The sequence below is a fragment of the Labrus mixtus genome, chromosome 20 (genome assembly GCF_963584025.1).
Source record: "Labrus mixtus chromosome 20, fLabMix1.1, whole genome shotgun sequence".
Classification (NCBI taxonomy): Eukaryota; Metazoa; Chordata; class Actinopteri; order Labriformes; family Labridae; genus Labrus; species Labrus mixtus.
In genome coordinates, this window is record NC_083631.1 from 6,955,975 (window position 1) to 6,983,871 (window position 27,897).

The 27,897-nt window shown below is 42.2% G+C and overlaps 1 protein-coding gene across 2 annotated transcripts; it reads right to left on the minus strand.

Annotated features, from left to right (window-relative positions):
* Positions 1-34: 34 nt before the first annotated feature.
* lmtk2 (lemur tyrosine kinase 2) lies at positions 35-27,228 on the minus strand. Of its 2 annotated transcripts, none has more exons than XM_061026670.1 (14): positions 26,649-27,228; positions 19,819-19,952; positions 19,490-19,643; positions 18,992-19,068; positions 18,159-18,277; positions 17,726-17,813; positions 12,947-13,077; positions 10,491-10,575; positions 8,982-9,103; positions 8,128-8,277; positions 4,113-7,170; positions 3,367-3,499; positions 3,041-3,290; positions 35-2,687 (listed from the first exon to the last, which is right to left on the minus strand). In XM_061026670.1, the coding sequence occupies exons 1-14, from the start codon at positions 26,749-26,751 to the stop codon at positions 2,663-2,665; spliced, it is 4,629 nt and encodes a 1,542-aa protein (XP_060882653.1). In that variant the 5' UTR covers positions 26,752-27,228; the 3' UTR covers positions 35-2,662. The 2 variants fall into 2 exon arrangements, with proteins under 2 accessions (XP_060882653.1, XP_060882652.1); XM_061026669.1 differs by having other exon boundaries at positions 35-2,691; positions 3,045-3,290; positions 26,649-27,225.
* Between the last annotated feature and the right edge of the window lie 669 nt (positions 27,229-27,897).

Here is a 27,897-nt window from a genome sequence, read left to right on the forward strand (position 1 = left end):
CCGGTCTCTCAACATGTGAAGCACACGCTCAGACTTCAGAAGTTCTTTTGCATTTATTTTCATATTAAACAGTGTAATTATAAACATTTCATTCAATTACACTAAGCATGATAAATATGACGTAAAAATATTTTTAAAATCTACACGTTTCTTTAAGGACAGAATGAATTCACACCTCCTTTAGTGTCTTAAATTAACCGCTTTTTGCCGATGATGACGGTGATATGTTCCTCTGATCAACCCAGCTTTTTAAGTTACAAAATGAAACCTCATACCTACTTACATCATTTCCCAATTTACAGACAGAAAAAAAAAAAAGAAAAAAAGAATAACATTTACATACATCGGTACAGTTGAACATTAAGTTACATTTCTCAAATGTGCAAGATTAAGCAAATGTATACTGTAGTCAAATAAAACAAGATCTCCTTAAATAAACGTTCAAGTTTAACTGAAGCACAGGCTGCTGGTTTCAAACAGAGGTGGACATTGTCTAAGATACTGTACAGTGCCTTCTGTGTGTGGAGGGGGGCATGGACTGGATCTCCTGCAGGTGCAGATAGACTCGTACAGTAACTGTATTACCTACATTAAATAACTGGTCTTATAGCTGTACACTGAAACCTTGTGTTTGAATGTCCTGCTGCGGGACTGGTTGCTACAGAAACTGATGAAACACACACACTCTTACACACAGTGGCAATTATAGAGTCTGTTGGGGCCCTAGGCAAAAACTCATTGGGGGCCCCTGCAACCAGCAATATAACCATTATGTCTGCCAGTTTCCAGACGCTTACTCGTCCTTCTCTCATTCTTTTTTCACTCCCAGATAGATCATTACTTTGCCTTTCCTTCTGTTAATTTCATTCACAAATGTTGGTTTTCAAAGTAAAAAATGCATGCCACGCTTAGCAGGGCAACGAGAGGGAGTGCTGTCAGATGGGGGCCCCCCTCAGGGAGATATCCTACTGTCATTGCAAAACTCGCACATTTTGAGTAGCTGCTGTGGTTTAAAATGTGTCAGCCCTTGGGGGCCCCCTAGTGGCCTGTGGCCCCAATCAGTTGCCTGCCTTGCCTGTTGACTAACAGCAGCTCTGCTTACACACGCTTACACACACACACACACACATACACACACACACACATCCTGACACGCCCTGTACAGCCATAGATATGATGTTCAGCCTATAAATGATAATATTCAACAATGAAATGCTGGAAACTGCAACCAGGCGAGGAGGAAAATGTCATAAGAACAGGTTCATTAAGTTTGACACCTTAAGTTAAAAAATAAAAATAAAAAGGCAGACAACTCTGTTCATGACGCTGATAAAAGCAGCAGTGTTTTTGTTCTAGTAGTGTTTTTCTGTGAAGCTTTAAGTCCCTGCACATTACTGAAGAAACGCTCGCCTTCCCATGACGCAAACTTGAACTAATCAACAAACTCCATTGCACATTTGTTCACAAACAGCTTATTACATTTCTTCATTCTGACATTTAAAAATAAAATATACAACTTTTTTCTTTTCTTAAACACAATCTTACAAAATTGTGATTTGAAATTTAGTAGTGATCATAAATGGAAGAGTGCGGCTGTTTTTTTCATTTTTTTTGTACAGCATCACAGGCACTGTGATGACACCCGGTGACTTAACCATCCGAGCAACGTCCTGCACGTTTCAGAGCATTCAATGAAGTGTTACACACCGGACTTTCAGCTGGATTTCACCTCAGTAAGGATCAACAAACAACCCTCGATTAACAGCACAAACTATTCTTACGGAGACGTCTCAAAGATATGAAACTACGATCTGCAGATGTTCCCTTTACTCAAAAATAAAAGGAACATTCAGTGAGTCACCTTTGTAGATGAGAGATCTTTAAGTTGTACGATCATCCTATGCATGGATTTCTCTTCCTTAACGTCAACCCTTCTTTTTACAAAAGTTGCTACAGAAGGAAAAACACACATAGCTTCTCTCCGATAAGGAGACTGCACAGGTAGTGCATGACAAAGAAAAAAAAAAGTACTCTTCCATAAAAGGCAACCACAGAAATAAATCGCACAACATGAAGGAGGGAAATGAATCATGTTGGAGCAAAAAGTGTGGATCTTCAGATTTACATCTGCTGTAATCAAGGAGATGATTCCTCTTCAGTCTGTCGTGTTCAGAACATATAAAGTCATGTCTTCGTTTCTTTTTTTTTCTTTTTGGTGATGCAAAAGTCCTGGAAACGGAGTGCACTTGGACACACAATGAAAAGAAGCAGCCAAACACCTGGAATGCGTTTGATGAGTCTTTAAAGCAAACATTTAGAAACTTTTTTTTTTTTTTTTCCTGCCCACATGGAATTGCACTGAACTGAGACCACACACACACACACACACACACACACACACACACACTGATGTGGATGGAGACGTGATGTGGGGCTCAGACCCCCGGGGCCGGGCCTGGTCTGTCTTATTTTTACGTCAGCCATTTTTCTTTCGGCCATGTCTGTGTAGGTAAAGAACTGTTCTGCCTGAGAGAAGCATCCGCGGGTTGCCCCACTAACCGCGTCATCTGTCCTTATTCAGCCGATTTAAAAAAAAGTGCGAGTAAAAGGTTCATTTTTTTTCCAATAAGTGTGATGGAAAATAGTCCGTTCATTTATCAGGCTAGTCCTTTTCTCCGTCTTCACTGCTTCCTGAGGGGAACAAAAGAAGAGGAAGAAGGTTAAAACATGAAATCAGCTTATAAATGAATGACAGAAACAAGTGACTTTATTGTGTCATTATGTGGCCCAATAAGGAAGTCATATCTGCTCATAGCTTAAATAAGTTTATAAGAGAAGCAACATTTGATCATATCAGAAAAGATATGCACCAAGAAACAAGAAATGAGAATAAACAAAGTGTTTTCTTTCAGTTAAATATCTTTCACCTGAGCTGGTTGATTCCCCGTATCTTCCCATATTTCCTTTCCAAACTAGTGCATTTCAAAAACCTGTTCCTCTAAGCCTGTTTAAAAACATCACACATGCCCTCACGCTTCACTTGCCTCCTTGTTCGATGTCAGAGTCGGTGAGATGCGTGAGCGAGAAGCTGGCGATGCTAGCCGGTGAGATGGAGAAACGGGAGTAGTTGGAGGAGCCGGTCCAGCTGGGCTCCAGGACTGTGCTGGGCGGAGAGGTGAAGCGTGACGCCGCAGATGTCGACATGGTCTTTGATGCGGGGCTTTTGTCCGTCTTGGGCAGGAAGGCGGGCGAAGGGGAGGAGAAGTCGTCGTCCCACTCGAACCCACCACCTGTACAGATGAAAGGAATGAGTGTTTGCAAAGTGTGTTCATCAGTGGAGCACGTTTTCAAAGCTTCTGGTCGTACCTTCTTCATCTGTGGAGCTTTCAGAGTTGGTGAAGCGGTTCATGTAGCTGGAGCTGGACACTGGGCTGCTGAGCTCTGGTGCCTGACTGTTTGAGCCTGAGGAGTGGTCACCCAGTTCCTTGGTGGGAGTCTCCTAAAAGTCAATGATTGGGATATTAAACAGAATGCTTATTAAAAAGTGTTCCACTAGCTGAAGAAGATATTGCACTCACAACAAGTGCAAGTTCAATCAAGAGGAGGACAGCTGCATTTTTTCTAACAAGTGGGTCCAGTTCAATTAACTCCCTTTTAGATTTTTTTCCAGTTCAGCCTCAAACTAGAGTCATTTCTCAGACTATACACGGTAAAAGCACAAAGATAATTTAGATACTTGATGTCTCCTTACAAACTACACGTCAATAGTTTCCTTAACGATGTAATACACCATAGTTGATTTAATGTGCAGGTTCTAATTTACAGATTAAGAGCTTGAATTTTCTTTTTGGTGCTTTGAGGAGTACCCCCAAAGCTCAATTTCAATCATATTTTGATCTGACTTCAGTAAATCAGGGTCCTTTATGAAAAGGTAACTAGAAAACTGCTGCAGCAATTTCTTTAACAAACAAAAGCGCCTAAACAAATCCGACTTGTTTTGATTTTTTTCTTCTTTTTTTTTTGAAGCTGCGGCAAAATTTGAAATTTCAAGTTTGCAAAAAAAAAACAGATCTGTATATCTTAGAAAGACTACAAAAACAACTACTCTTTACCTGATCGAACAGGTAGACGGTGACATCATCGAAGAAGGACACGGCTCTTCTGGAGTTGTCCGCACTGAACCTTGCAGGAAACTGGGGAGACGACGCCTCGATGTTCAGCGTGGTTGGCTTCAACAAGCTCTTCAGGTTCTTGGCCCTGCTGTCGTCCGAGACGATAACCGGCACTGGATGAACCGTATCGTCCTCGCTGTCCGAGCTGGAGCTGTGGAGCTGGTACGCACGCATGTCATCGTCCGAGTCCTCGCTGTTCTCGTCTTCCTCGTCTGCATCCCCGCCGTCCTCCTGTCCGTCTAAAGCGGAGCCGTCCCGCCTCCCCAGGTAACGGCCCTCCATGTCTGGCTCTTTTATTTTGTGACCATCGCTTGCATACGTCCTGGTTAGTTTGGCGTGGACTGCGTTTGATGGGGCAGCAGAAGGAAGTGGAGACGAGCTTTCTTCGGTTGGATCTTGTTCTTCGGGGGATGTGATGTCCTTCAACAAATCGGGCTGGTTTCCATCTTCAATATGATTGTTAACAGACTCTGCAGCGTTATTCTCAGGTTTCTCTGTGATATCTAAATCTGCTTGTGTTGTTACGCCTCCAACATGCTGATCAGGTGTTTGTCCACTAGACAATGCCTCAGCAGATTCAGAAGATTCCTGCTGAGGAATTAGGGAATCTTCATCTTTCTTTGTGTTAACCTCCAATGCTGGACCCCCGCTGACCGGATTGTTGGAGTTCCTCAGCCATGCTGCTTCAACAGAACCTCCTGCAATCATTTCTTCAGACTTCTTCTCGGGCTCTGATTCGTTGTCAGAGAAGTAGGCGGAGTCCCTGTAATTACTCCCCATGAGCGGTTCCTCAGCGGGAGCTTCATGCTCAGCTTCCTGGTCCTCACTTGGATCCTCGATGTGAGCATCCGGCACACCCTCGACTTCAGAGATGACGATCTCGGGTGGAACCAGATTTGTCGCCGACGCGGGCTCTTCTGTCTCCTCCTCTTCTTTAGCAACACTCAAGCCATTCTTTACAGGGGATTGTTCTTTGACGTTCGGCTGAGAGTTCCACTCGGGAGACTCCAGGTTCTCCGTCTCATACCCGCTGTCGGATATTTTGTACGGAGGCTGGAGTTTGTGTTGGGCTATTTGAGCATTTAGATCTTCTCCTTGTTCGGCTAACCTGTGGATGTCAAGGGAGTCTAAAGAGTCCGGGGTCTCGGCGGAGTTTTCTATGGTGGGTAGAGTGGTGGACATGCTGTCCTCCAGTAAACTGTCCTGGCTGATCTGGTCCAAAGATGGACCAGAGACCAACAGAGAGGACCTGCCAAGAGGACGCCCATTAGTGTCCATGAAGGACTCCTCGTGATCAGAGAGGGTGGTTTCCAGTTCTATGTCAGCATCCTCGGTAAGTTCACTCAACAGGTCGTTACTTGTTAGGTCTTCATTGTGCCCGTTGTCTGTGGACAATTCTTGGACTTGCAAGGTTTCTGACATTTCAGTTTCTGCGGGCTGAAGATCATCCTTTGAGGTTCCAATGTCTTCTTCAAGGCTGGGGATTTTGGCATCTGTGCACAATGAGTCCATAGTGGCACTTTGAGAGAGTGCAGGTGTGTGATGATCAGTTTGACTGACGGTCACCTCAAACCTCTCTGAGGTAGAATCAAAACCAGAGTCTAGACCTCTGTCAGAGGACTGCAGGAGACCAAAGTCATCAGTGGAAGAACTATTTCTAACTGGCAGCTGGATGCTTGTGTTATCTTCTGCGACCACAGTAATGGAAGGCACCAGTGTTTGATTTCCTATCAAAGACGGATACGACTCGTCCAAGCTGGCACTCGGAGAGTCTAAAAGCTCCTCTCGTGAAGATGTGCTACTTGATGCGGGTTTAAGATAATTGTCTGGTATGGTTAAGCTGCATAAGCTGTCAAGGTTGTCCCAAGAACGCATTCTGAACGAGTCTTCTGGTTCGTGGGCGATGCCGGGTAAAAGAAAGTTCTCCTGCGGACTTGAGAAACCAGATCCTTCTTTCATCAGGTTATTTTCTTTAAGAAACAAAAAGTTGTCGGCTAGTTTTTCAGAGTTCAGAAGCCTGCTCACGTCTGTGTTTCTCTCCCCCTCCACTTCGACAGAATACGCAGGGTGAGTGGCTTCTGAACTACCCCCTAAAAAAGCATCCACATAGCTTTTATCTATATCCACCACCTGGACTTCTAATGACGCAGCTTCATGGAAAGGGTTTCCATTTCGCTCTGGAAGCTCCATAAAACTCTGTCCCCAGGAAGGAGAGTCCCCCTGCTTGGACCCACCTTCAGTGAATATGTTGGTGTGGTATGGACTGTCATTTTCCAGAGATGACCAGATGTGGCTGTCTGGTAAATAAGAGTCCTTGGAGTCAATACTTTGGTGGAAAAAATCAGCATCAGTGCTCGACTCATCCAGACGGACATCTTGGAGAACGACGAAGTCTTGCCGGCCCGAGCTGAAGTCCAAGTCTTGCCCTCTGCTGCCTTCTCCCCCAACAGTGCTCTCTCCTTGTTCTTCTAGTTGAATGTAATATTCATTCCCATTTGTGGGCTTTTGTACATCAAACACTGGTACAATCCCATGGATTCCTGAAGTAGTGTTCCCAGCTTCTGTGTGCTCTGCTCTGGCTACAGAATCAGGGAAATGTGCCTGGATGTCTTCACTGGAAACAGGGAAGAACATGCTGTGATAGTTCAGCATCGTGTCCATGCTTGAGCGTCTGTGGTTGCCTTCGTAGTGGTCGTGCTTGGCTGCCTCCCAAACGTACTCAAAGCTGAGACCTTTGCTTGTTTCCGTGACGGTGAGAACTTCATCGATCTCCTGTCGCAGGGCGTCATCAGCGAACTGCTCCAAGATAGGGAAGGAGGAGTGGCTAACAGTGGTCTGGCGTGTGGAGGGGTTAGGCTTCAGAGCATCCCAGCGTTGCTCAAAATCTTCTTCCATGTCCTTCTGGCCTTGCATGCGCAGGTAGGTAAGCAGACGGTGTACTTCCTCTGCCGTTGCCCGCTTGTCTGGAGACAGCCAGCAGAACTGCAGGACCTCGTACCTGCAGACATTTTCAAACAAGATATATTTTTATTAACTGTGATCATTTGGGATGGCTGGTATAAACAGGCTAGCAGGGCTAAACCATCCCAAAATGAGAACATTGACAAGACCGCTACCGCAGGTCGTTCATACCATCTGCAGTCAGACTGTTCAACAGTACCACCACCTGACTCTAATAATGTTCACAATCAATAATTCTACACATTGTGTGTTTTTTTAAGAACTGTCCTCTGTCGTTCCACAAGTGAAAGTGTATTTAGTATATGCCTAGTATTATTTTATCTCTATTGTATTTTTCTTGCTTTATTTAATGAATGTAAATATGTTTGTTTTTTTACTTTTTGCTATTGTTGCTAATTAAACTCCTGTTTTTGAGCTGTTGTAACAACAAAATGTCCCCCAATGGGGGATCAATAAAGTTTATCTTTATCTTTATTGTTCTTCAAATAATTCAAATTTAACATTTTTGTGGAACCTAGAGTAGCAACCACACGTAATAGTTACAATTAAACGTGATATCTATAATCTGTCTACAGCCCGAGTACTGTAGCATCCTCTTCCATAGTGGAAATGATTGACAGCTGTCATGGCACGCCCCCTGTGATTGCTGATCATTCGGACTATTGACTAATGACACAACTGTAGCGTTACAGACTGTAGAGAAGCTAAGAAACTAATTTTCAACCCTAACTTAAGAAACGCTCCATTTTCCTTAACATTGCTGTGTAAAATATATTTTTTTAGAATTACCACGATCACAAGACCAATTCTGTTAGTGAGCAATTGACATGATGTGTTAGCATCAAGCTAACAAACTTAGATGTACATCATTTTCCATCTGTGATCAAATTGCACCCCCCTCTGACAGTAATCAACATCCGCCACTGCTCTCAACACATTTTTAGAAAACTATCTGTATGACGTTTGTTCTAATAGACATGTCAAGAGGACTCACCATCTGTCCGAATAAGGAAGCTCCAGCTGCGGCTTAAAGAGTTTGACTTGTTGATCCTTGATGACATGATTGAGAACCTCTCGGTCGGACAGATGTGGATACGGCTGAGCAGCGTTCTCAAAGAGCTCCCACAATGTGACGCCCAAGGCCCTGCGGACGAGCAAGAAGAAAAGAGCTGTTGGAATTTACGCTAGGACACCTTACACATCACCCGTTTAGAAAAGTACCTTAAAGTTTAATGACCAAGGGGGTTAAGTGGTTATCAGGTGAGCTGTTGTGAATGTTCAAACCCACAACAACAAAAACAATTCATGATTCATAAAGAAGCCACGATAGCAAGAACCAAACAGGAATACTTCACTAAAAGATAGACATGATGCCTCCATGGAGAACATTGTTATTATTACCATATTGTTATTGTGAGAGGAGTCCGGCTCTTGTAATTACAGCTACCTTATGTAACCTCTGTAATTTATGACCAGAAAGCATCTGACCAACGACTCGTCCCGTAAAGGGGGGGGGGGGGGGGCTACTCAGAATTTACAGTGTGGAGAGATGCTTAGTTGGTGCAGTGTCAAATTTCCTTTTACTCTCTTCTGGAAATAATCCAGATCTTTGGTGATTTACGAACTCTGGAATTAGCAGAAAGGGCTTCATTTCTCAGCAAGTGGCCGGAGATATACAGTAATGCAATGACCTGCCATAATGTATTTTGGGGTTACTACAAGTACATAAAACATGTTTATATTTAATTTTCTCAGAAGAGTCATTTTAGTCCACTCACGGGCATTATGATTTATGTGTTTTTTAAAGCTGTCCTTTAGTGTAGTGAGGAGTTGTAAACAGGTACCTACCACACATTGCTGGGCTTGGTCGGCTCCATGGTAACCACACCCCCGTGTCGCTCGCCCACCAGTTCAGGGGCCAACCAGCGGAGGGGTGCAAACACATCATCCTCCGTGATGATGTAATCCTCCTATAATAACATTAGTCACAAAATCAGTCACACAGAGTGTTTGCAACTTTCACAAACTGCAGGGATCCAGAAAACTGTGCAGGGTATTTTAACTCCTCATTGCAATAAGAGAAATCATTTGTTTATTTGCTCCGACTGAAGCAGTGCACTCTTCCTTAGCCTCTCTCTTTCTTTACAGAAATAGATTGGCTGGGTGACCTTATCTTATGAGTATTAAATTCAGACAGCCGAACTGACGGATCAGCAGTATTTAGGGAATGCAGCAGACAGAACTTCCTTAGGACATATGCAGCGTTTCAAGTTTCAGGAGAGGACGATCGGAATTGTTCAGTGAAATATTGAATCAATCAAATGCTGACACCTGCATGGCCTATGACAACACAAAAGGTTTATATCCTGCCAGGTCATCCGGGGCTGGGAGTCAAAGATAGAAGTTGACAGTGACTTCAGACAGGCAACTTAAGTTCAGCTGTTGCACAATACAGACCGCTTGTTAGCCAACTTCAGAGGGAACCTTTTTGTTATTTAGTTAAATTTCAGGCTTCATTTATAAAGACCTTTTTTTTGGCCTTTTGTATTTAATTTAAATGACATCTGAAGAGAGGCGTCAAATATGGGAACAAGAGACCGGGGTAAACAATCAACGATTCAAGGCCGGGAACCGTCCTGATGTGACCGATGCATCGAGGCCTGCAGCGTCCATATATGGAGCACCAGGTCTACCTACTGAGCACAACAGGCGCCCCAAACAACCCGCTTGTTCAAAGCTAAACCTTTCCTGACATGCTCCTCTTTGGCCAATCAGAAGGACTCGTCACAGGCCACATTTTAACAACAGCTTTGGCTCCTCTGTGTATTGGAAGGTATTTCTTACAAACGTCCAAATCAGTGGTCTCTAAATGAACAAATCAGGCAAAACAAACAGAAATGCTTTCACTGATTATTTCATCTTAAAAACCTGGGCTAACCTTCAGGTCTTTGTTAGGAAGTGTTATTTTGTTCCCTAACTGCACAGAGACTTCAAATGGCAAAGACAACCCCAGAGGGATGGATTTGCAGTGTATGCAGGAAGTGGCTTATTAAAATCCAATAGAGACACAGACCCCTGAGAAGTCTTTATCTGGGATGGTTTGATCACTACATTAAAATGCAGCACTATTAAGACTTGTTGGAATCTAACTAGTAATCCTAAATAATGTGATATTGACCAATAGCATCAACCCTCAAAGCTTTGATTGGATTATGTGCATTTAATTGTTGATGTGTTTTAGTAAACAAACAAGTCTAATGTACTGTATCTGTGTGCAACAAGCTCCTAGTGTTGACAAAGACATTGAGCTCAATACAGCTGAAGGAGAACAAATCTGAAACTGAGGTCAAAGCTTACTTTGTATCTGTAGGGTCCAATTCCATAGTCTCCCACTTTGACAGTAAGATCTGCAGTCAGGTAGCAGTTCCTCAGAGCCAAATCACTATGAAAAAAAAAAAGGGAGAAAGAAATCAGCATGACACTTAGGGATGGCTTCATGGGAAACAGGGTCATAAAGATGAAATCAGGCAATGATTGTGAAGCAGGATGTTTCTTTTTTGTCAGGGGATGTTCAGCTTTTTTCCCCAGTTAGTGTTTAACCTGTACATTGTAATGTTGTACATTGTATTACTGTCTATAAATGCCTGCAGAGACCAGGTTAAAGGAACCACAAACTCAATGTTATCAATAACAACAGGTTATCTTCGATCTGATCGCCGCGTCAAAAGCCTCATGACCTCATAAGAATCAACTGCAAGGGAGTTGGGCAATGATCTTGAATGACTTTGGCAGCTATAGGAAATTCTTCTTCTGTCATTTGTCTCTGCTCTTCACAACAAGACATACAGGGGCTATTCCTGACTCGTGCATACAGCAGAAGGATAACGTTTCAGGAGGGGAGACACAGGCTTTGCAGGGCTGCCAGGAGAGGGCGTCAGAAGCCGAAGCCGTCTCTGCACATAAAGCATTGACATGTGGTAGATCATTCTCAAGAGAATGGAGTGGCAGGCTTCGGTTTCCTGTGAGCCCCCAGCGGCATTCCCTCCGCGCAAGTTTCAAGTCCCCCTTTACCCGCCTAGCGACAATCTCTGCTGACACCGGTGTTCCTGTGTGTACACGACCGGCTACTGTCAGAGCCGCTGAAACCTCTGGAAGATAGATGGTGATTTATTTTTGACTCTCATGTCCCCTGTCCGCTGCGTTTGGCTCAAAGCCTCACATATAGTAACATAGAAATGGGTCCAATGTCTTAACCCTACAAGGCTAATACTAGCACTGCAATGATCACTCCTATGACATGTGGACATCTGTGGAATTAGGTGTAATATCTGAAGGCACCTTCTTGATTCGATCTGTGATACCAGCTACTGTTTCAAGGTCTGCAACATTACATCAACCACTCAGTTTAGCAGCACTTTAGCATCCTGTAGCAACATTTCATTTCAAAGTAAAGTTAACATCGTTATTGCTTGAGATAGTATCCCACAGTGACTCTGAAATATAATTAAAATTAATTGTAGTAAATGCTTGAGAGGCTTATTGCAAAGCTTGGGAGCTTAAACATCTTTTGTAGTTCATCCTTAAGGGAAACTAGGAAAGAAGTAATTAACAAATCTCTTTGTATTTCACTTTTGGGAACAAATTTAAGAGCCTGAAATCAGCTTAAGAGAAAGAAAGAAACTTCCTTCTTCAGTTTCACGTCCCTCACACCCTCTGAGGTTTCAGCTCTGGATATCAGCCCTCACAGCGCCGGCCAAGAGGGTTTTGTGTCTGTGGCAGCGCACCATAACCAACCAGTCAATCACCTCCTGTTCACTTTTACCTGCTGCTCTCACTACCATCTCATTTCTGTCTCCCTTTTTACATGTTTGTGGCCTTGAACTGACAGAAATATTTTTAAGACTTGGAACTTAATTTAGTCCACATGGAGGAGAGCCTGTACAACTCCCATTAAGTTGTAGCAAGGATTAAAACACGACTCCCAATATTGGGCTATCCTTTTACACGCAAAGAGCAGAATCATCATATCCCTCTGGCAGCGGACAGCTGACACTGTGGCAATGCATGCGAGCTGTGTAATTGGAACCCTCTGAGCTTATTCTGAGCATGCAAAATAGAGCTGATGAGCGGCACATCGTATGTTACCCCCAAGCCACACGTTCCCAACACCCCCCTGTACCCTGCAGGTGGCCCACAGCCAGACATCCAGCACTCCCAGGGGGTAAAAATGAAAATGAAATGCAGCCTCTCTGCTGTACAAACCTTTTTTGGAGAACACTGGCACTCTTAAGACCGGGTGGACACTGAGCACTAAAGTTAAACTAACTGTTGACCTAACTTTTTACATCCATAGTTTATGAGGCTATGTCAAATTACAAACCCGGAAAGAAATGACAAAACATAAATCACAGCATGAAACTTGTAGTAAAACATATTTGATCCAAAGATTAAGGGCGACAATTTTTAGATGTATTTTATGCCTTGAGAAATGCGATATTAAAAGTTTTGAGATTTGTCTTTTAAGTCATAAAATTGGAAAAAAAATCTAAATCCCTTTAAGACCCAAATGTTGCACTGGACAAGAGAAAAAACACTTTCAGGTAAAACTATGAAAATGTTGGCAAAGAGACAAATGTGAAGCATCTGTGAGAAATTGTAAATTAAACTTTTGTTGTTCTTCTTGTCTGTTGTTGTCCACTAAGAATGAGAGCTTTATCCTAAACCCCCTTTTTTGAAGAATTGTTATGAAAAGCTAAGTTCGGTGGGTCTAACACCTTTATACTCTTTTTATTTTTGCATTCATGAAATGCTACCTGTGCAAGAAGTTGTGTTTGTGAAGGTGAGTGACACCAGCAGCGATTTCACAAGCCATCCTCTGCAGTTGCAGCAGCTCAGCATTTCGAAACACCCAGTCCTGCTGGGAAAGGTAGCCTCGCAAGTCGCCCTGTGAAGACACAAACAAGCAGACGACACACACGTTTAGCGGCTCATCAATGTCAAACATCAACATTTATGGATGAAGGAAAAGATTCAGTTGTTTTACAGCAATAGTGGAAATTGAACAGGTGGTAAAATGCACTGCGCAGAGATGACCACATGGGGGCAGCAGGCTGTTCCTGTCTCAGCACTTCTCACTGCTGATGGGCGAGAGCACCAAATAAGGGTAACGCTGTTTGGTGGACCTCGATGCTGTGTCACAGAGATTTAAAAATAAAAGAGTCCAGCTCAGGTCAGTGAAATAAACTGTGTCTTCATCCAGCTGAGTTTCAGAGCTCAATGAGAGAGGAGAACAAGGTGTCCGCAGACAAAAACTTTAAGTTTACCTTTAACAGCACCCACAGAATAAACTCACACAGGTATACACACAAGGTTATTATGTAAGAATAAAGCTCGTCATGTCAGACAGTATTACCGATATTAGACCTACAGGGGTCTCTGTGTTTAGACTGAGGAACTCTAAATGTGAACAAGGGTCAACTGTGTGGAGCTGGTCTGGAATTTCTGTGGTCACTATATATTTCATATAGTGACCATTCACCGACGAGTTACAGAACAAATAATGGTAATTAAACTGCTAATAAGCCAAGCTTTTCGGATGATGTGAGTCACCATTTTGTTTTAGAAAACAGTTTGACTCAGATTCCAAAATGTGAAAGCTTTTAAATTGTCTTTTGAGAAACAATGTTGGAGTGAAGGGGATTCCTGATTAGCCAGCAGAACAGAGTATCTCCTGAGGAATGAGCTATTAAGAACACACTGTACACACACGGCAAACTACTCTCATAATATATGAGCCGCTTTGTTGAAAATGTCAACTCAAATGCGGTTACTGAGCATTCAAGTCTCTATGTCTGTCTGTGTGTTTACAAAGGCTTTATTGTCCCCGAGCTATCCCCACTACAAGCAGCTTAGATCTGTCGTCTTACATAAGCACCTTGGGTTTGCTTCAGCCATGTTCACCCCTGCACACACAAACACGAACGCATAGAAAAAGTGCTGCACAAAAAACAGCTCTGAGAATAAACCTTCAGAGAAGAGCTATATTCAATGTATTGTAAGTGACACCCCCTCTGCCTGTCTGTATCTGTGAAGGCTCCGCAGCAGGTGATTAGGTCTGGGTGTCTGGGGGAGGGGGGGGAACCCAGTGCTGTTAATGAAATGACATTAACTGTGAACAGCCAAAACAATTAGGCCGCGTGTGAAACCCACAAATAAACACGGCCGAGTTCCCACTACAACAAATTACATTCTGGCTCGGGTCACCGTTTGATGAGTTGCATATAAAAAGAGGATTTTCAAGATATGAAGGGCTTGTTGTCTAAGCTACTAGAAACAGGTGATATCATGGTTTATTTTTAGCTTATTTTGTGTAAGCATAACAGAGACAGTGCGGCAAATAGAGAGTAAAGCACCTCATGGAAGGTGTGATTATTATTTAAAAGTAAAATCAATTCAAAGTGTGGTCAGTAACGTATACCGTACAAGTTCATAAAGAATGCCATGACAGTGACATAAAGAGCACTTCCATATTTGTGCGAGAATTGTCGCTTTAACAGCCGTTACAAATGCAGGAGATCAACAACTTTCGAAAAGCTAAACGTCAGCTGGCTTACATCCGAGGATCCATGCATTAGAGGCTGTCACTCACACTCTGGCATGTGACATTCTGTAGCCCCTGTACCAGTTGCTGGATGTATTTTGATGTCTAAAATGCTTTGAGTCAGGGTTACCCGGCACGGGTGATATGGGACAGAAAAACCAGCATCAATCTCCGGGCTGTCAGAGGGAACGTCACAGCATATTGGCTTTTTGGGATTCATCTTTTCCACTGTGCAGCTGCGGTGTCATATTTCATGTTTCGACATCTAGGAGTTGATCGACATGGCCTGAAGTAATGAAGAGGCCACAGACAAGTCGTCTTTTATTTGAAATCTCACATGAGAACAGGCTTCTTCTTTTTTTGACATGAAGCAAATTATTGTAAAGTTTCATATGCAAGTACTGAAAATGACCTTGTGCTGTTTATTACAAAGATGGTCTAAGACAAAGTCCGCCCTTAGATGAGGAACTGAAAAGTCCCCATCCAGTGCGGGATAATGAGCATAGCCATCACTCAGTTGTGTTTCCCCTCACACATTAGCACCTTCAACACAGCGGAGCAGCTCTTCACTACACCATCTAGCCTAATGAGCGGTGCACACGTGTGATAAGTCATTCACCTTGACTCATTTCCATCTCCTGTCAGAGGAGACATTAGAGCTGGCTGGGAAAGACCACAATGCCAGGAGAGCAGCCAGACCCGGGCAGCTGACAATACCCAAGCCAAACAGAGTTATGCAATCTGTGGATGGCGAGCCAAACTGGACCCTGACGGAAACGTTACTGGGTTTGGACTAATGGGAGCCACGGTGGAGGGGAAGATACTCGAATGAATCTGTGTCAATTAAACAGCTAGAGATCTTTTTACTGCAAACAAATAAAATGTGTCTTAACAGCCAAGGGGCTTCCATCAGACTGCATGCTGCACATATGAACAAAAACTACTGCTGATTAAAATCCACCAAACAAACCTGATTTTAAAAAAATAAATCAAATCTTTATGGCTTATGACATCCTGGATTCAAGCAGGAAGTAGATGCTCCTCTACTGCCCTCGTGCACTCGGACACACAAGATCATTTATTGCTGCCAAAGCAGGACATGTGATCAACAGTATCCTCACGTAGGGATGAAAGATATACAACAGAGTGTTAACAATCAACAAGTTTACAATCCATCTAAGTACTTCAGTTCATCGTAAAGTTCACTGTGACTTTGGCATCACCTGACTTTGTATGCTGTCTGCCAATACTTATTTACAGTGTTTTCAGTTTCATATGATAGAAGTCTTTAAAAGTTTAATGTTTAATCTGTGAGATCAGTCACAGCGGTCTATAAGCATAACGCTGCTGGCAGGACTTTTAAACAGTATCAGCTGATTGCTTTGTGAACTAGTACAATTCACATTAACCGCTTTTCTGACTGTATCACTGAACTGAATTAATCATCATTTTTAAATCCAGCTGGTCACCACTGACAGCCTCCCCCCAGTCCAGGTGGAAGAGGGTTGGGAAAAACAATGATTTAGTTTGCCTGAGTCTTCTTTATTCGTTTGTTTTTTGACTTTGTTTACTTGTTCATGGGGTCTATTTCCTGTGGAGACCAGGCAACATAAGGGGAGAACTCAGCTCCTGGCAAAAAAAAAAAAAACTTGAGACCACTTTTTGATGGTCTCTGTCTCGACTCGGAATCAAAAACATTTTTACTCTGTGTTGTCTCTGTCTCAGTCTCAGTCTGGGCGGACTCCGGATTCTAAATAAAGACCGATCAAGACCACCACTGATCAGCCATTTTTAGGTCATTACTGTGATTAGAAGGAAAATGCCTTTTTCTAAAAGAACCAAATTAATGACACGCCCTCTGCCACAAGATGATGATGATTTTTCTGTGATATTTATAGTGTGGCCTTGACTACAACACTAACAATAAGTGAACAAAGCCAAACAAACAAGCTGGTTACCTAAAAACAAGCTAGCAGCAGCTCAACTCAAAGTCCATCAAAACGTCCTGGACCATCAAAGAAGACTTTATATTTAGGTATTTAACAAAAGCTGATTTATCAATTTAAGGCGTTTCAACTCTTACTTTCAAGGACAATATTAGAAACACTTTTCAATATATCGTTATCCAGAAGTATTATAAATGTTCAATCAACATCACATTGACTGAGTGGAAGTATTTGTAACATGTTGGATGTCCGATTTGAGATCAATCAAACAACATGTAAACAAGGTGGCGCAACATTTCGATCTCCTTGCACTCGTCAAGGGGCAGCCCATGGGGTTCTTTAGGAACAGCTTGGTTTGCTTCAGAGTGCAGACCTAACTCGACTGTCTCCACATTCACATGGTGCTACCCATAAAAATGCACAAACACAGCAACTGGTGGAGCTGACACCAAGAGGAGCGTAAATGGAGCTTGTTTCTTTACTGGGTGAGGTGGGAATGTGAGAAGTCCCAGGCTTAGACTAGCTATGCGACTTCAGCAGGGAAAGGGGAGCAGAGGAGGGAGGGGAGGGAGGGAGGGGGGAGAGAGAGGGAGGGAGCTCCCAGCAGCCAGGGCCCGGCCCACCCAGGACAGATAGAGCAACAGTGAATAAATCAGCTGCCGTGATGAAGTCTGAGTCACTTCAATCTGTGGAGATGAAGAGGAGGACTGATTTGGGACAGTAGGCTCCCAGTCCAGATGGTCAATAGGGCAGGTCAGCTATGCATGCCTGCTGGACAGTATTTAAGGGGGGGTCTCGCCCTATGAATGTGTGAGTTTAACAGGCTGACATGAGCTAATTTGGAGATTTCTCAACTAATGAAGCCTTCTGAGTGAAGAAGTGCTGAAGTGGAAAGCAGTAAATAAACTCTTCACTATTAGAACACCGGGGATTCACGTTCAATGGGGAAAAAGTCAGATTAAACCTTGCAGATATACATTATATCAATGTCTTACCAATTCAAGATATTCCAAAATAAACCTTCAGTGGAGCATTTGGTCACTCACCATTTCGCAGTACTCAAAGACGAGCAAGAAGGGGATCGCCTCAACACACTGACCCAGGCACTGCAGGATGTTTGGGTGCTGCAGAACTCTGTTCAAACAAAATGACATGAAGCCTCGTCAATAAGTTATTCTGTTATTAAGCTAAGTGATCATCTGTGAGATTCTACCAGAGATAAAGTCTCATGCAATGTGTCAGGAGAAAGGCAGAGGGTGCTGCTGATAATACAAGTGTTGTCATCAAGCTATTTTTGTCCACCTATACTGTATGCATGTCATTCTGAATGTCTTTTTTAAAAGACTGATTGTAGATAAATCTTCATGCTTTTATTAATCAATCAAATATTAATCATTTGACCTATAAATATGCTCCTTTAAAAAGCGTGACTCATAATAATAGTCGTCTGTCTGCATTGTGTATGTGTTAAAGGTTTACCTGTATGGATCTCCCTGCTGCAGGAAATCATTTTGCTCCTTGGCACTTGCATTAGCCTTTAACTCCTTCACCACCACTCTGGCTCCACCTGGATCAGTGTAGATTTCACTCAGGAGGACCTGTTTGTACATGACAACACATTAGGCTTTCAAGTTACAGAGAAAAAAAGCCCAATACCATTAATACATGTAACATAATGATGCGTGTTTCAAAGAGGTAAAAGGTTGGAAATAACAGAACCTTAAAGTCAGTAATAGTAAGATAAGGCCCCGTGTCCACGTAATATTTATTTCTGAGCACCAGTGTCTTTTTAAAAATGGTTTTTAATGAAGAGAGAGCGTTTGCAGCAGCAGGCGGCCATTCAGAGAAAAAGAGCAGGGCCCAGCGTCCTTTTTCCGAGCCCTCTGCCTTTTTCTGTGCAGCCACTCAGAGCGTTTGGGGGTCCACCTTTTCAGAAAGGCGCTGTTGACGTCACCTGTGCTCTTTTCCAATCGTCTGATATTCCCCATATTTTTTGTTTCCTCAAGATTATTTCTTGTACTCATATCATCTTTGCTCCGTGTCTGCTGGGGTAAAAATACTGTTGCCATAGGGACAGGACGTGCACCGTTTTTCTTCTCAGTGCCAAAGTGCTTCATGCAAGTGCTCCTGAGCGATCAGCGACCGTTTTCTGCCCAGAAGAAAATGCTAGGTGGACACGGGGCCTAAGTTAAGAAATGGATCAGCACCTTCAGCACTCTCTACTTAAAGGTGGTATAGATTGAACTGACCTTGCATTTTAATTTTGTTCAGATAAATCAAAGACTTCAATTTGAAGAAAAAACTGATCTTACCTGACCAAACCAGCCATTGCCGATCTCTTGGATGTAACTCAGACTGTGACGCGCTACCTGGAAGCCTGCAGGTCCTTCTGTATAAACAAACAAACAAATGTTAATTACATACTGATTTAAAAGTTTCCCTTAGAGCTTCTGTCGGTCAGACGCGTGGTGAATTCCTACATTAAAAAAATACTAGAAGAAAGACATTAAAATGAACAAACACTGAGGGTTTTATCCTGCACAAATCTGTTATGATTCCAGCCAGATGTGATTTTCATGAGAGTAAACAAAACTCATCAATCTTCAAAACTTAAGGATGTAAAATGTCTGTTTATTTAAAATATTCCAGAAAATGAAGAATAAATATATAAAGACACAGAAAACGGCACCGTAGGTAAGAGAGCAACTAAAAAAATAATGATATGTTTCTGTGCATGTTTGTAGCAAAGACTTTAAGAGACATGTTTTGTCACACAGACTGAATCTGTTTATGATGAGTTTGTGTCCGACCTGTGATGCGAGCAGGAGGTTGGAGATGTGGGGGTCCGGGCAGGGCCACAGGGGACACAGCGAGGGTATAAACCTCAGCCGGTGACTGCATAGAGGGCGTGTCCTCCGCCGGTGGAGTGAAGTCAATCTCATCCTCAAAGTGGTCCTCAAACTCCTATATCATCAAAAAGAGAGAGAGAGTTGAAAACAGGCTTGACATGCTACAACACAACACTGTGCATATCTTTCATAACAGAGATTGTCCTTTACAATTGTTGCCCACTCTGTATTCATTAGGGGTGGGGGGCCCACATGGGGCATGTCAGCTTCCTGCCTGCCAAGACTCTCACCTTGAAGTTGATCTCTCTCTCTTTGCAGCAGCTCACACAGTTCACAAACAACACCACCAAGGCCACAAGCGCCGTCAGTGACACAACAAGGGACAGGTAGAGTGTTGTAGACAAGGGGTCCGCTGTGCTTCCAACTGAAATAGAAAGAAAAGATTAAAACTATGGTTAATCATTTACATTCATGTAATTTCATGTGTGTCAAAATATAATCTAACATAGAACAAAACAAGGAAGGAAGACTGCACTGTTTCAGGTATAAACACAAGTGTGTTTGAGTAACACAGAACATCGGGGATGTGCTGGCTCTTCTTCTAAATCCACCCACAACAAAGGTAAGCTTCACATACAAAAATAAACCCTGCAGTGCTATTCCAATGAAGCTAAACCGCAGAGATAGAAATGCCAGCTCATAAATCATGCAGCAGCAAGGCATACAAAAATTCTAAGCATGAAAAGAGTCCAAGTCATGATTTTTAAGGTTTACATTTTTCTGCAAACACGATGTGACAATACTTGGGACTTCTTCTACCACATGACACAACCTTCATCTCTAATCAGCCGTTCAGAGAGACAGCTGCGGGGGTTTCCACTCGCTGCTAAGCAGCTGATGGTGCAGCAGCGGTGACAGCAGGTGTGGGTCCGTGCCGGTGAAGATGCTGCTTGCCCTGCAGTTTGAGTGCGAGGGCTGACAGCAGCCTTACAACCCACCCACTGCACCGCTCAGCTACTGCTCTCTCTCCGTCTCCACTGATGCTGACCAACATTTACACAGCAGCTTTGTGTTTTAGTGCGACTGATTTCCCACTAAAGCTTTGCTCTCTGGACTGCCTCACGCACAAAACACATTAACTATTAGTGGAACTATTTATTCCAGCTTTTACAGTGTGCTCCTGTAATAAATAAAGATACTATTTTAGTAAATATAAATGGGCTGAAACAGGCAGCAAAATAAGAAAGCAGTCTTCAAAGATTTCAGTCATATTATATTTAAACAAAATGTGCTACATCAGCCTTACAAAGTGTGGTTGATTGTCCTGTCTAAAACGATGTTGTCAAAGGATGCCATGTGTATGGACTTAGTTTTACAGTGAACACAACTGACACCTTGTAAATAGTGACAGACTTGTCTTTGTTGGCATTTATTGTGAGCCTGTCACCTTTGGCAACCCCACCTTGTCCTCTCACGTCTGAAATGTCACTGCTCATCCCTAACTGCTCATCTGATAGGTATGAGTGCGGGAGTGTCATAGACTCCGTGGTGTGTGAGAGAACAGTCAAGAGATGTTTAAGTCACACTGCATACACATGATGCTTATGTGTTGTATTCTTAATATCTCTTTATTCGGATTAATAAATCAGTCAGAAATGTTTTGTATGTCGTCTGGGAGAAGAATGCATGTGTACAAATGTACAACTTTTCCCCTTTAATTATGTTGTATCACTCTGTAGTAAATGTAAACATTGTCTCTCAGAACACTTCATCACACCTTCCTTTGGCATGAGGTGAATACGAATGTGCACTGAAGGAACAGAGAGAATTTTTGGAAGCACTGGCCCTCTGTTCTCCCCCCCTGAGTTTATTCTGGCTCCCACTGGTCGAAGCTTGTCAGGTACATCCTGTCTGCTGGAGGGAGATCCAACACCTACCGAGTCTCCTTCTGCTGAGCTACAAAGTCCCAACTGATGAAAGCGACTCCTCCTGAACACATCCAGACTACAAACCGACTCCTTTCACACCGCCACATGAGAGAAAATTAGAAAATAGAGTATGACTGCAGCACGAACAGTCTGAGCCCTTTGGAATAAAAGAGAACGCAGACGAGGCCAATGTGTCAGCACTAAGCTGTATTAATCACTGCGTCTCCTCATGGCCGACCAATCCAAAAAGCACAGCTTGTCCCAATGTTTTCATGGCTTGTTTGCTTGGTCAGTTTGGTCCTGCAATGTAAAAAATATATATTTCCAGAACCTCCATATATCTTGTTAATCCAATGATTCAAAGCTCTGTATTTAATATGCATTTAAGCTCATGTTGCTACAGATTTAATATGTCATGAATGCGCTACATGCAGCAGTGCAGGAATTAACTGTAATGCTGAGACAGCTTTTAACACAGTTCTATTTGTGAAGCATGCAAACGTCAAAAGACAGAAAGAAAGAAGTCAGCTGAGTGGAGACATTTTTTTCCCTACTATTTACTCATTTGTTCTTCAAAAGCTTAAGTGGATGTGTGTTGTTTCAACATGTAAACAAAGCTTTTAAACCTATCCAAGTAGACGAGGCCGCACCGTGATTGCTAAAGTTGACAGAACGGTAACATTGGCCAAACCAAGCATCAAGAAAGTTGTTGAGCAGACACTGTGTTAAGTAATTAGGCATTAAGTCCTGCCTTCCTGCAGTTCATTAATAAAATATCGCCTTGAAATAAGCCTGATGTAGGAACTTGTCAGACATCATGCTGAGCAGTGCTCTTACTACAAGTCAGATTTGTTCACAAGGAGCGGTTATGAATCTGTACAGCAGAGCCTGTCAGAGTGAGGATGAGACGAGCAGCATCACTCCATCTCCCAGAGGATTATTAGATAGTGTCAGCCAAGAAGATTGAGATTCATTCCATGTCTACTACACTACACCAAGCTATCATCCACAAAAATAGACATGACTGTCAAATCTGGTCTCTTTACAATGTCAAAAACAATATTCTTCCAAGCATTCTGACTTTTAACAAATATTGTAGTGCCTCAATGTTTTAACACACCACCTAGCATTTGGTAAAACTATAAGGTGTGTCCACAGGATTGATTCCACAGACCTCCACTCTGTGCTAAAGATTGCAACAAAGAGACAGTTTCATCTGTGAAATATTGATGAGAAGGGGAATTAAAGATTAAACAGGTCTATAGTCAGGACACAGGCCCGGTGGATGTAGCTCTAAATGCAGATGTTTACTTACAAATGTTAAAGTGTTTCCTACCTTGCAATTCATCAAGAGTATCAAGGGAGAGGTGGTAAGCCTTGCTTGGTCTTATGTGGGTTCCTGAAGGTTACCCATAATACCTTTGCAGTACAGTTGTAAGTGGGGAATGAGAGTGTGACGCAGCCCGGCCTACTACACAGAATCAGCTTAACATGCTTGAACAAAAGCCACAGACTACACGATACCTTTAATCATTTAAGCTCATTGTAAGTCTAACTATACACTTAACACTTGACACAGTCCCCGGATGAGTGGAACTACAACTATGAAGCATTCACAGCTTAAGGAAAGGAAAATAGTTGGAGGGAGTATTTCAAAACAATTAGCGTTTTGGTTTGAAAGTAACGACAAAAACATCCTTGTCCCAGAAACACCACAGGTCGGGAGTCAGCGCTTTTATCAAAACCACAGAAAGTAACCTGGCAAACATAAATACTGCAAATATAGGTGATCTACTTTTCTAGTTGGATGCTTTTAGGCTTTTTTGGCCACTCTGGAACTCTCTTTGGAAGTTGTTTATCCACACTGGAGAGATTCAGGCTACAACAAGAAACAACTAATCTGCAAGAATTAAATATAAATAATCATGACAGTATGATGGAGCTGATTACAAACCACACTGCCATGGATCCATTCCAGTCAGATCTAAAATATATGTCATATGGGCATTTTTTCACAAATCATTTACAGCTTATAAAATGGGTACATGTTACTGACAGGAGCCATACTCTCGAGAGAATTCCAGCTGGCTTAAACAGATCTGAAATCTAGCTTTGAAACAATCCTGGAATGAAAGACATTTGGCTGTAATGGGGGCAGCGATTTCGATTCAAACGGCACCTGTCTATTTCAGCAGAGCAATGGGGTTCCAGGAAGAGCAGAACACCCAGTGAGACTGCAGCAGAAGTCAGATAGTAAAGAAACAGGAGCGAGGTCAAAGCAGCGCTACATGGGATCAGTCCCCCTCATTTAGGCATTAACTGAGTCATGGGTTCATATTATGACTTGGCAAGCCCCCACAAAATGACTCAACTGGTTTTTGGGACTAATACGGCAGGGAGCTGCCAGGTCTTATTTTGGTTCCACTGCATATTTTAGCAGGCATTCACGCAGAGGGGGAGCTGACCCATTTTTGCAGACTTTACCCACCAGCGTGCACAACAGTGCATGTCTGTACTTTCAGCTGCAAACAGGATGAAAGATGGCATTGTCTGGCTGACGTGTTAGGGTTCAGCTACGATTCTTCTGTCTGCTAAGATTGAAGCCTCATCGATCAAATAAGGAGCCCAGGGATTCTGAAGCAGCTGGTTCTTATGGAGACTTTGTGTTGTCATTTTTCAAAAATAAAAATAAAAAGTCAGTGAAAAGATGTGCAGTGAAGGAAGCATCCCACCTGGAGGAAAGAAGCTCTGGTTGGAGCCTTGCCCTGTGATAACAACATAAAGCATGGCTGGTTCGTACAAGCAGAATCCCCTAAAGCCTGGAGTGGTTGTCACTGAATCACTGAGCAATGTAAAGAAAGGTAAAGGCCAATGTCCACCTTGATTTACAGTCCAGACATGCCAACTTCACCTGGCTGTTAATAAAGTTAAGGTTTCAAATGTGTAAACAGAGCATATGGTACTTGGAGAGAGAGGCATAGCAAACAACTTTCCAGGTAAACGTTTATGTCTGATCACACCCTCATGCGTGCCTTAAAAAAATAAAGACGTTGCAGCGGTTAATAAAATGTGTAGGTGGGGCAAGGATCAGGTTGCCGTGAGATAAAAGCATAACAATGAATCACATATTGCAACATCAGTTTCCTGTATGTTATTTAATGATTTGGCAAACCATATCATTGCTAATCATTGACTTGTGCCGATAAGGTTGGAATGTGTTACAGTTAAACATTACCCGCCCTCATAAGGAAGCAGGTAGGACTATAATATCGAGAGAGGCATCAATGACTGAGCCTCGGAGAAGCAGCAGCAGCAAAACAAAGTGGGAAAAACTCTGCAACTGTTTGCTTGTTTCTAAATGGTTGTGCTTTCACCACCATCGGATTTGTTTTAAAGCGATAAAGGATGACTGATTTAAGTTCATTTATCTCATGCAATTAACCAGAATGCAACATCACACCTGGATTGGTGTATTTTTTTTTTTTACTCTATCAGGTATCTGATCAATACTCAGATCGTACCATACCCAGTATCTGTATCAGTAACTGTAGGGTAAATGAAATGTCTGCAGAAATTACATAAAATATCTAAAAGGCTTTAAACCCATTTCTACCACCCGTCGTCCCTGATGCCCAGCTACTACCATCGAACTGTGTCGTCCCCACAACCACCGCCGTCCTCATTCATGCACGGCCTGCTCCGACCTCCACCTCAGTGGCAAGGAAGTGTGGACAACAGGAACGCGAGAAAGACAAAGGAGAAATCCTGCCTGCATATTATCCCATATGCTCTTTTGTAAAAGCCTCTCGAGATAACACTTATGAATTGGCGCTATACAAATAATGATTGATTGATATGTAAAATGTGGTGGAAATAAATAAAAACATAAATACTGACATCTATGAATCTGTTAACACTTTGCTTAAACTGATAAGTACTAAATTGGACAAACAAAAATCTGAACTGCCATCCATTTCTTTTTGCTGATCCTTTATGAATTAGAAACTGAAATTAGTATCCAAAGTAAAACAGATGGAATTGGATTGTTTTGCACCAGTTTCCTCTGTTTATAAAACATAGAGATGCACAGATTGTGAAAATCAGGGCCGATAACATTTTAGCTGAATGCAAATACTGATGGTTTTTTCATTACTTCTTTTGCTGCAAGACTTTGCCTCATGTTTGACCATGAAAACATGACAGTTTGTCCAACAGGTGACCGACCGCCTCTGCCCAATAAAAAAAATCTTCTCTGAGTCAGTAGTTAGGTGTACAAGATGTCAACATTGAAATTATTCTACACAACACATAAACATCTGCTTCTGACATCGGTTCACATTGTTTGAAGATGTGCCGATGTCTGTACATGGGGCCGATGCCGATATTTAACTGATGCATCGGTGCCTCCCTAATAAAACGCTTTTATTACAGTCACATGTCTTCTAATGACATCATGGTATGACATTGTCTTCCATGTTCGGTACACTGCCATACATCCTAAAATAACCATATATGTGATCACATATGGGACAAAACTGGTGATGCAGGAAAGGAGCCAATGACAAAACACAGACCATGTTACTCTAGGTGCACATCAAAACAATAAGAAACAGTACGAGTTTCCATGCTGGTAGGCCTCTATCCACGCCATTGATCCATAAAGGTAGTTAAATGTCAATGACCTGACCAACCCACTGACATTTAACACCTCTGTACCTGCAGTTTAAACATGCAGTTGTATATTAACCAAGTCATGCCACTGTTACCTAGGAACTGATTCATTTGTTAACTTCAATGACAATTCAACTAGACTTGGTTAATGAGTATTTCCTGTGAGCTGGTAGTATAAAAATGTAATGTTTGATTCGTGACAAGACAGGGTGTTATCTTTTTAATAAGAAATACTGAATGATTCACGAAGACTTTCTTTAAATATATCCTGAAAAGGGAAAACGACTATCAGCTAGAACAAGTATCGATACATTGGTAAACAGTCTTCACTTGTAAGCAGGAAATGAATCCAGGTAGTTGTTGTGTTGTTAGCTTTTAGCTTCTGATTAGCAACACACCTACACAAGCAAATATTAGTTCACAAGAACATCTGTTAAACGAGAAGTTGGGTCGACATTGAGTGGTAGTACTTGAACAAACAAACGCTGAGCTGTGCTTTAGCTTGCTGTCAGCTGTCTCACCTGATTTGTGGGGATAGAGAAGAGGGGCTCCTTCGCACAGACTGAACACCGACAGTAAAATCCCACCGGCCAGCAACAAAACACATCCATGGCGGCTCTTCATTCTCCTAGCTTAGCTAAGGAAATGCTAGCTATATGGTATCGTCGTCCTAAGCGGTATCTTCCAGATTTAATATTAAATTGATTATTTTAACCATTGATGATACGTTTATAGGCAGCTTAGCTTACACAAAAAGCATTTGTTCTGTCCGTTTAGCGTGAGCGACTTTCTGTTAGCCAGCTAGCTCGCAGTCAAGTTAGCCTCTCCATGCTAACAGTTTCAGCTGACGGCAGCAAACACCTCTACGAAATTTAACGTGCCGTCGTCCATACAGACAAAATCAGCGATTACCTTTCACGACCTATCATGTTGAGCGCATTTACCTTCATGCTATTTAACTGAACATAGCTACATGATAATGATCGATAGCCCTGAATATCAAGAAACACCTATCCTCCAAAGCGCCATGTTCCTGTTCAACGTCACATCACGGAATGAGGCGTAAAAAAAGGTGATGATTGACAAGTAGTCCAGCCAATCACAGCAAAGAATGCCAACATCTTAAGCGCACTGAGCCAATCAGTTTCGAGCTTCATTTTCAGTCAAGTGATTCCAGTTGTCTGTCTCAAAAATAAGCTTTTTTTTTTTTTTACATCCTTTCACTTGCCAACCATGTGATGAACTATCAAGGAAATACGACCTGTCGGTAAATGTTTATATCAAGGTTTCAAGGTCAACCTTTAACTACAGTAGAGATGTTTAAAGGTGAATCTGGTCATTTTAAAAGGAGCAGTGAGTCTGGCTGAAGCAACACGATTTATTTAATGTATTTTTACATTACCAGTCAGTAAATATGATTATTACTTGGCATTAGATGTACTGAAAAAAATGATATTCTCTATAAATGTATACTAATAGCGAAGGGAACAAAAATACAACTCAAATTAAATAATAATAATAATAGTTGATGTAAGATGTAAGAAATGGAAAGATTCAAAGTTTAGACAGCTTTATCCAGAGTCGTTTTGATGACATTCATGTCTTGCACACCTTTGTTTTCTGTATGAGGTGTGATTAAACCTAATATGAGAATATATGAACAGATTGTTTGTTTTGTTGTTTACAACTCAAGCCCCTTATTTATCCTTTATTATATAAAGCTTAACTTTTAAAAATGACAACTGCGTTTTTACATTTTTACCTAATGAC

Excerpts from the sequence above, each read along its gene's own strand:
- lmtk2 (XM_061026670.1), bottom strand. The coding sequence starts at position 26,751 with ATGAAGAGCCGCCATGGATGTGTTTTGTTGCTGGCCGGTGGGATTTTA. Across the intron at positions 9,104-10,490 it reads TTGGACCCTACAGATACAAA|GAGGATTACATCATCACGGA; the intron begins GTAAGCTTTGAC and ends ATGTTATTATAG. Across the intron at positions 7,171-8,127 it reads CTTCCTTATTCGGACAGATG|GTACGAGGTCCTGCAGTTCT; the intron begins GTGAGTCCTCTT and ends AAATGTCTGCAG.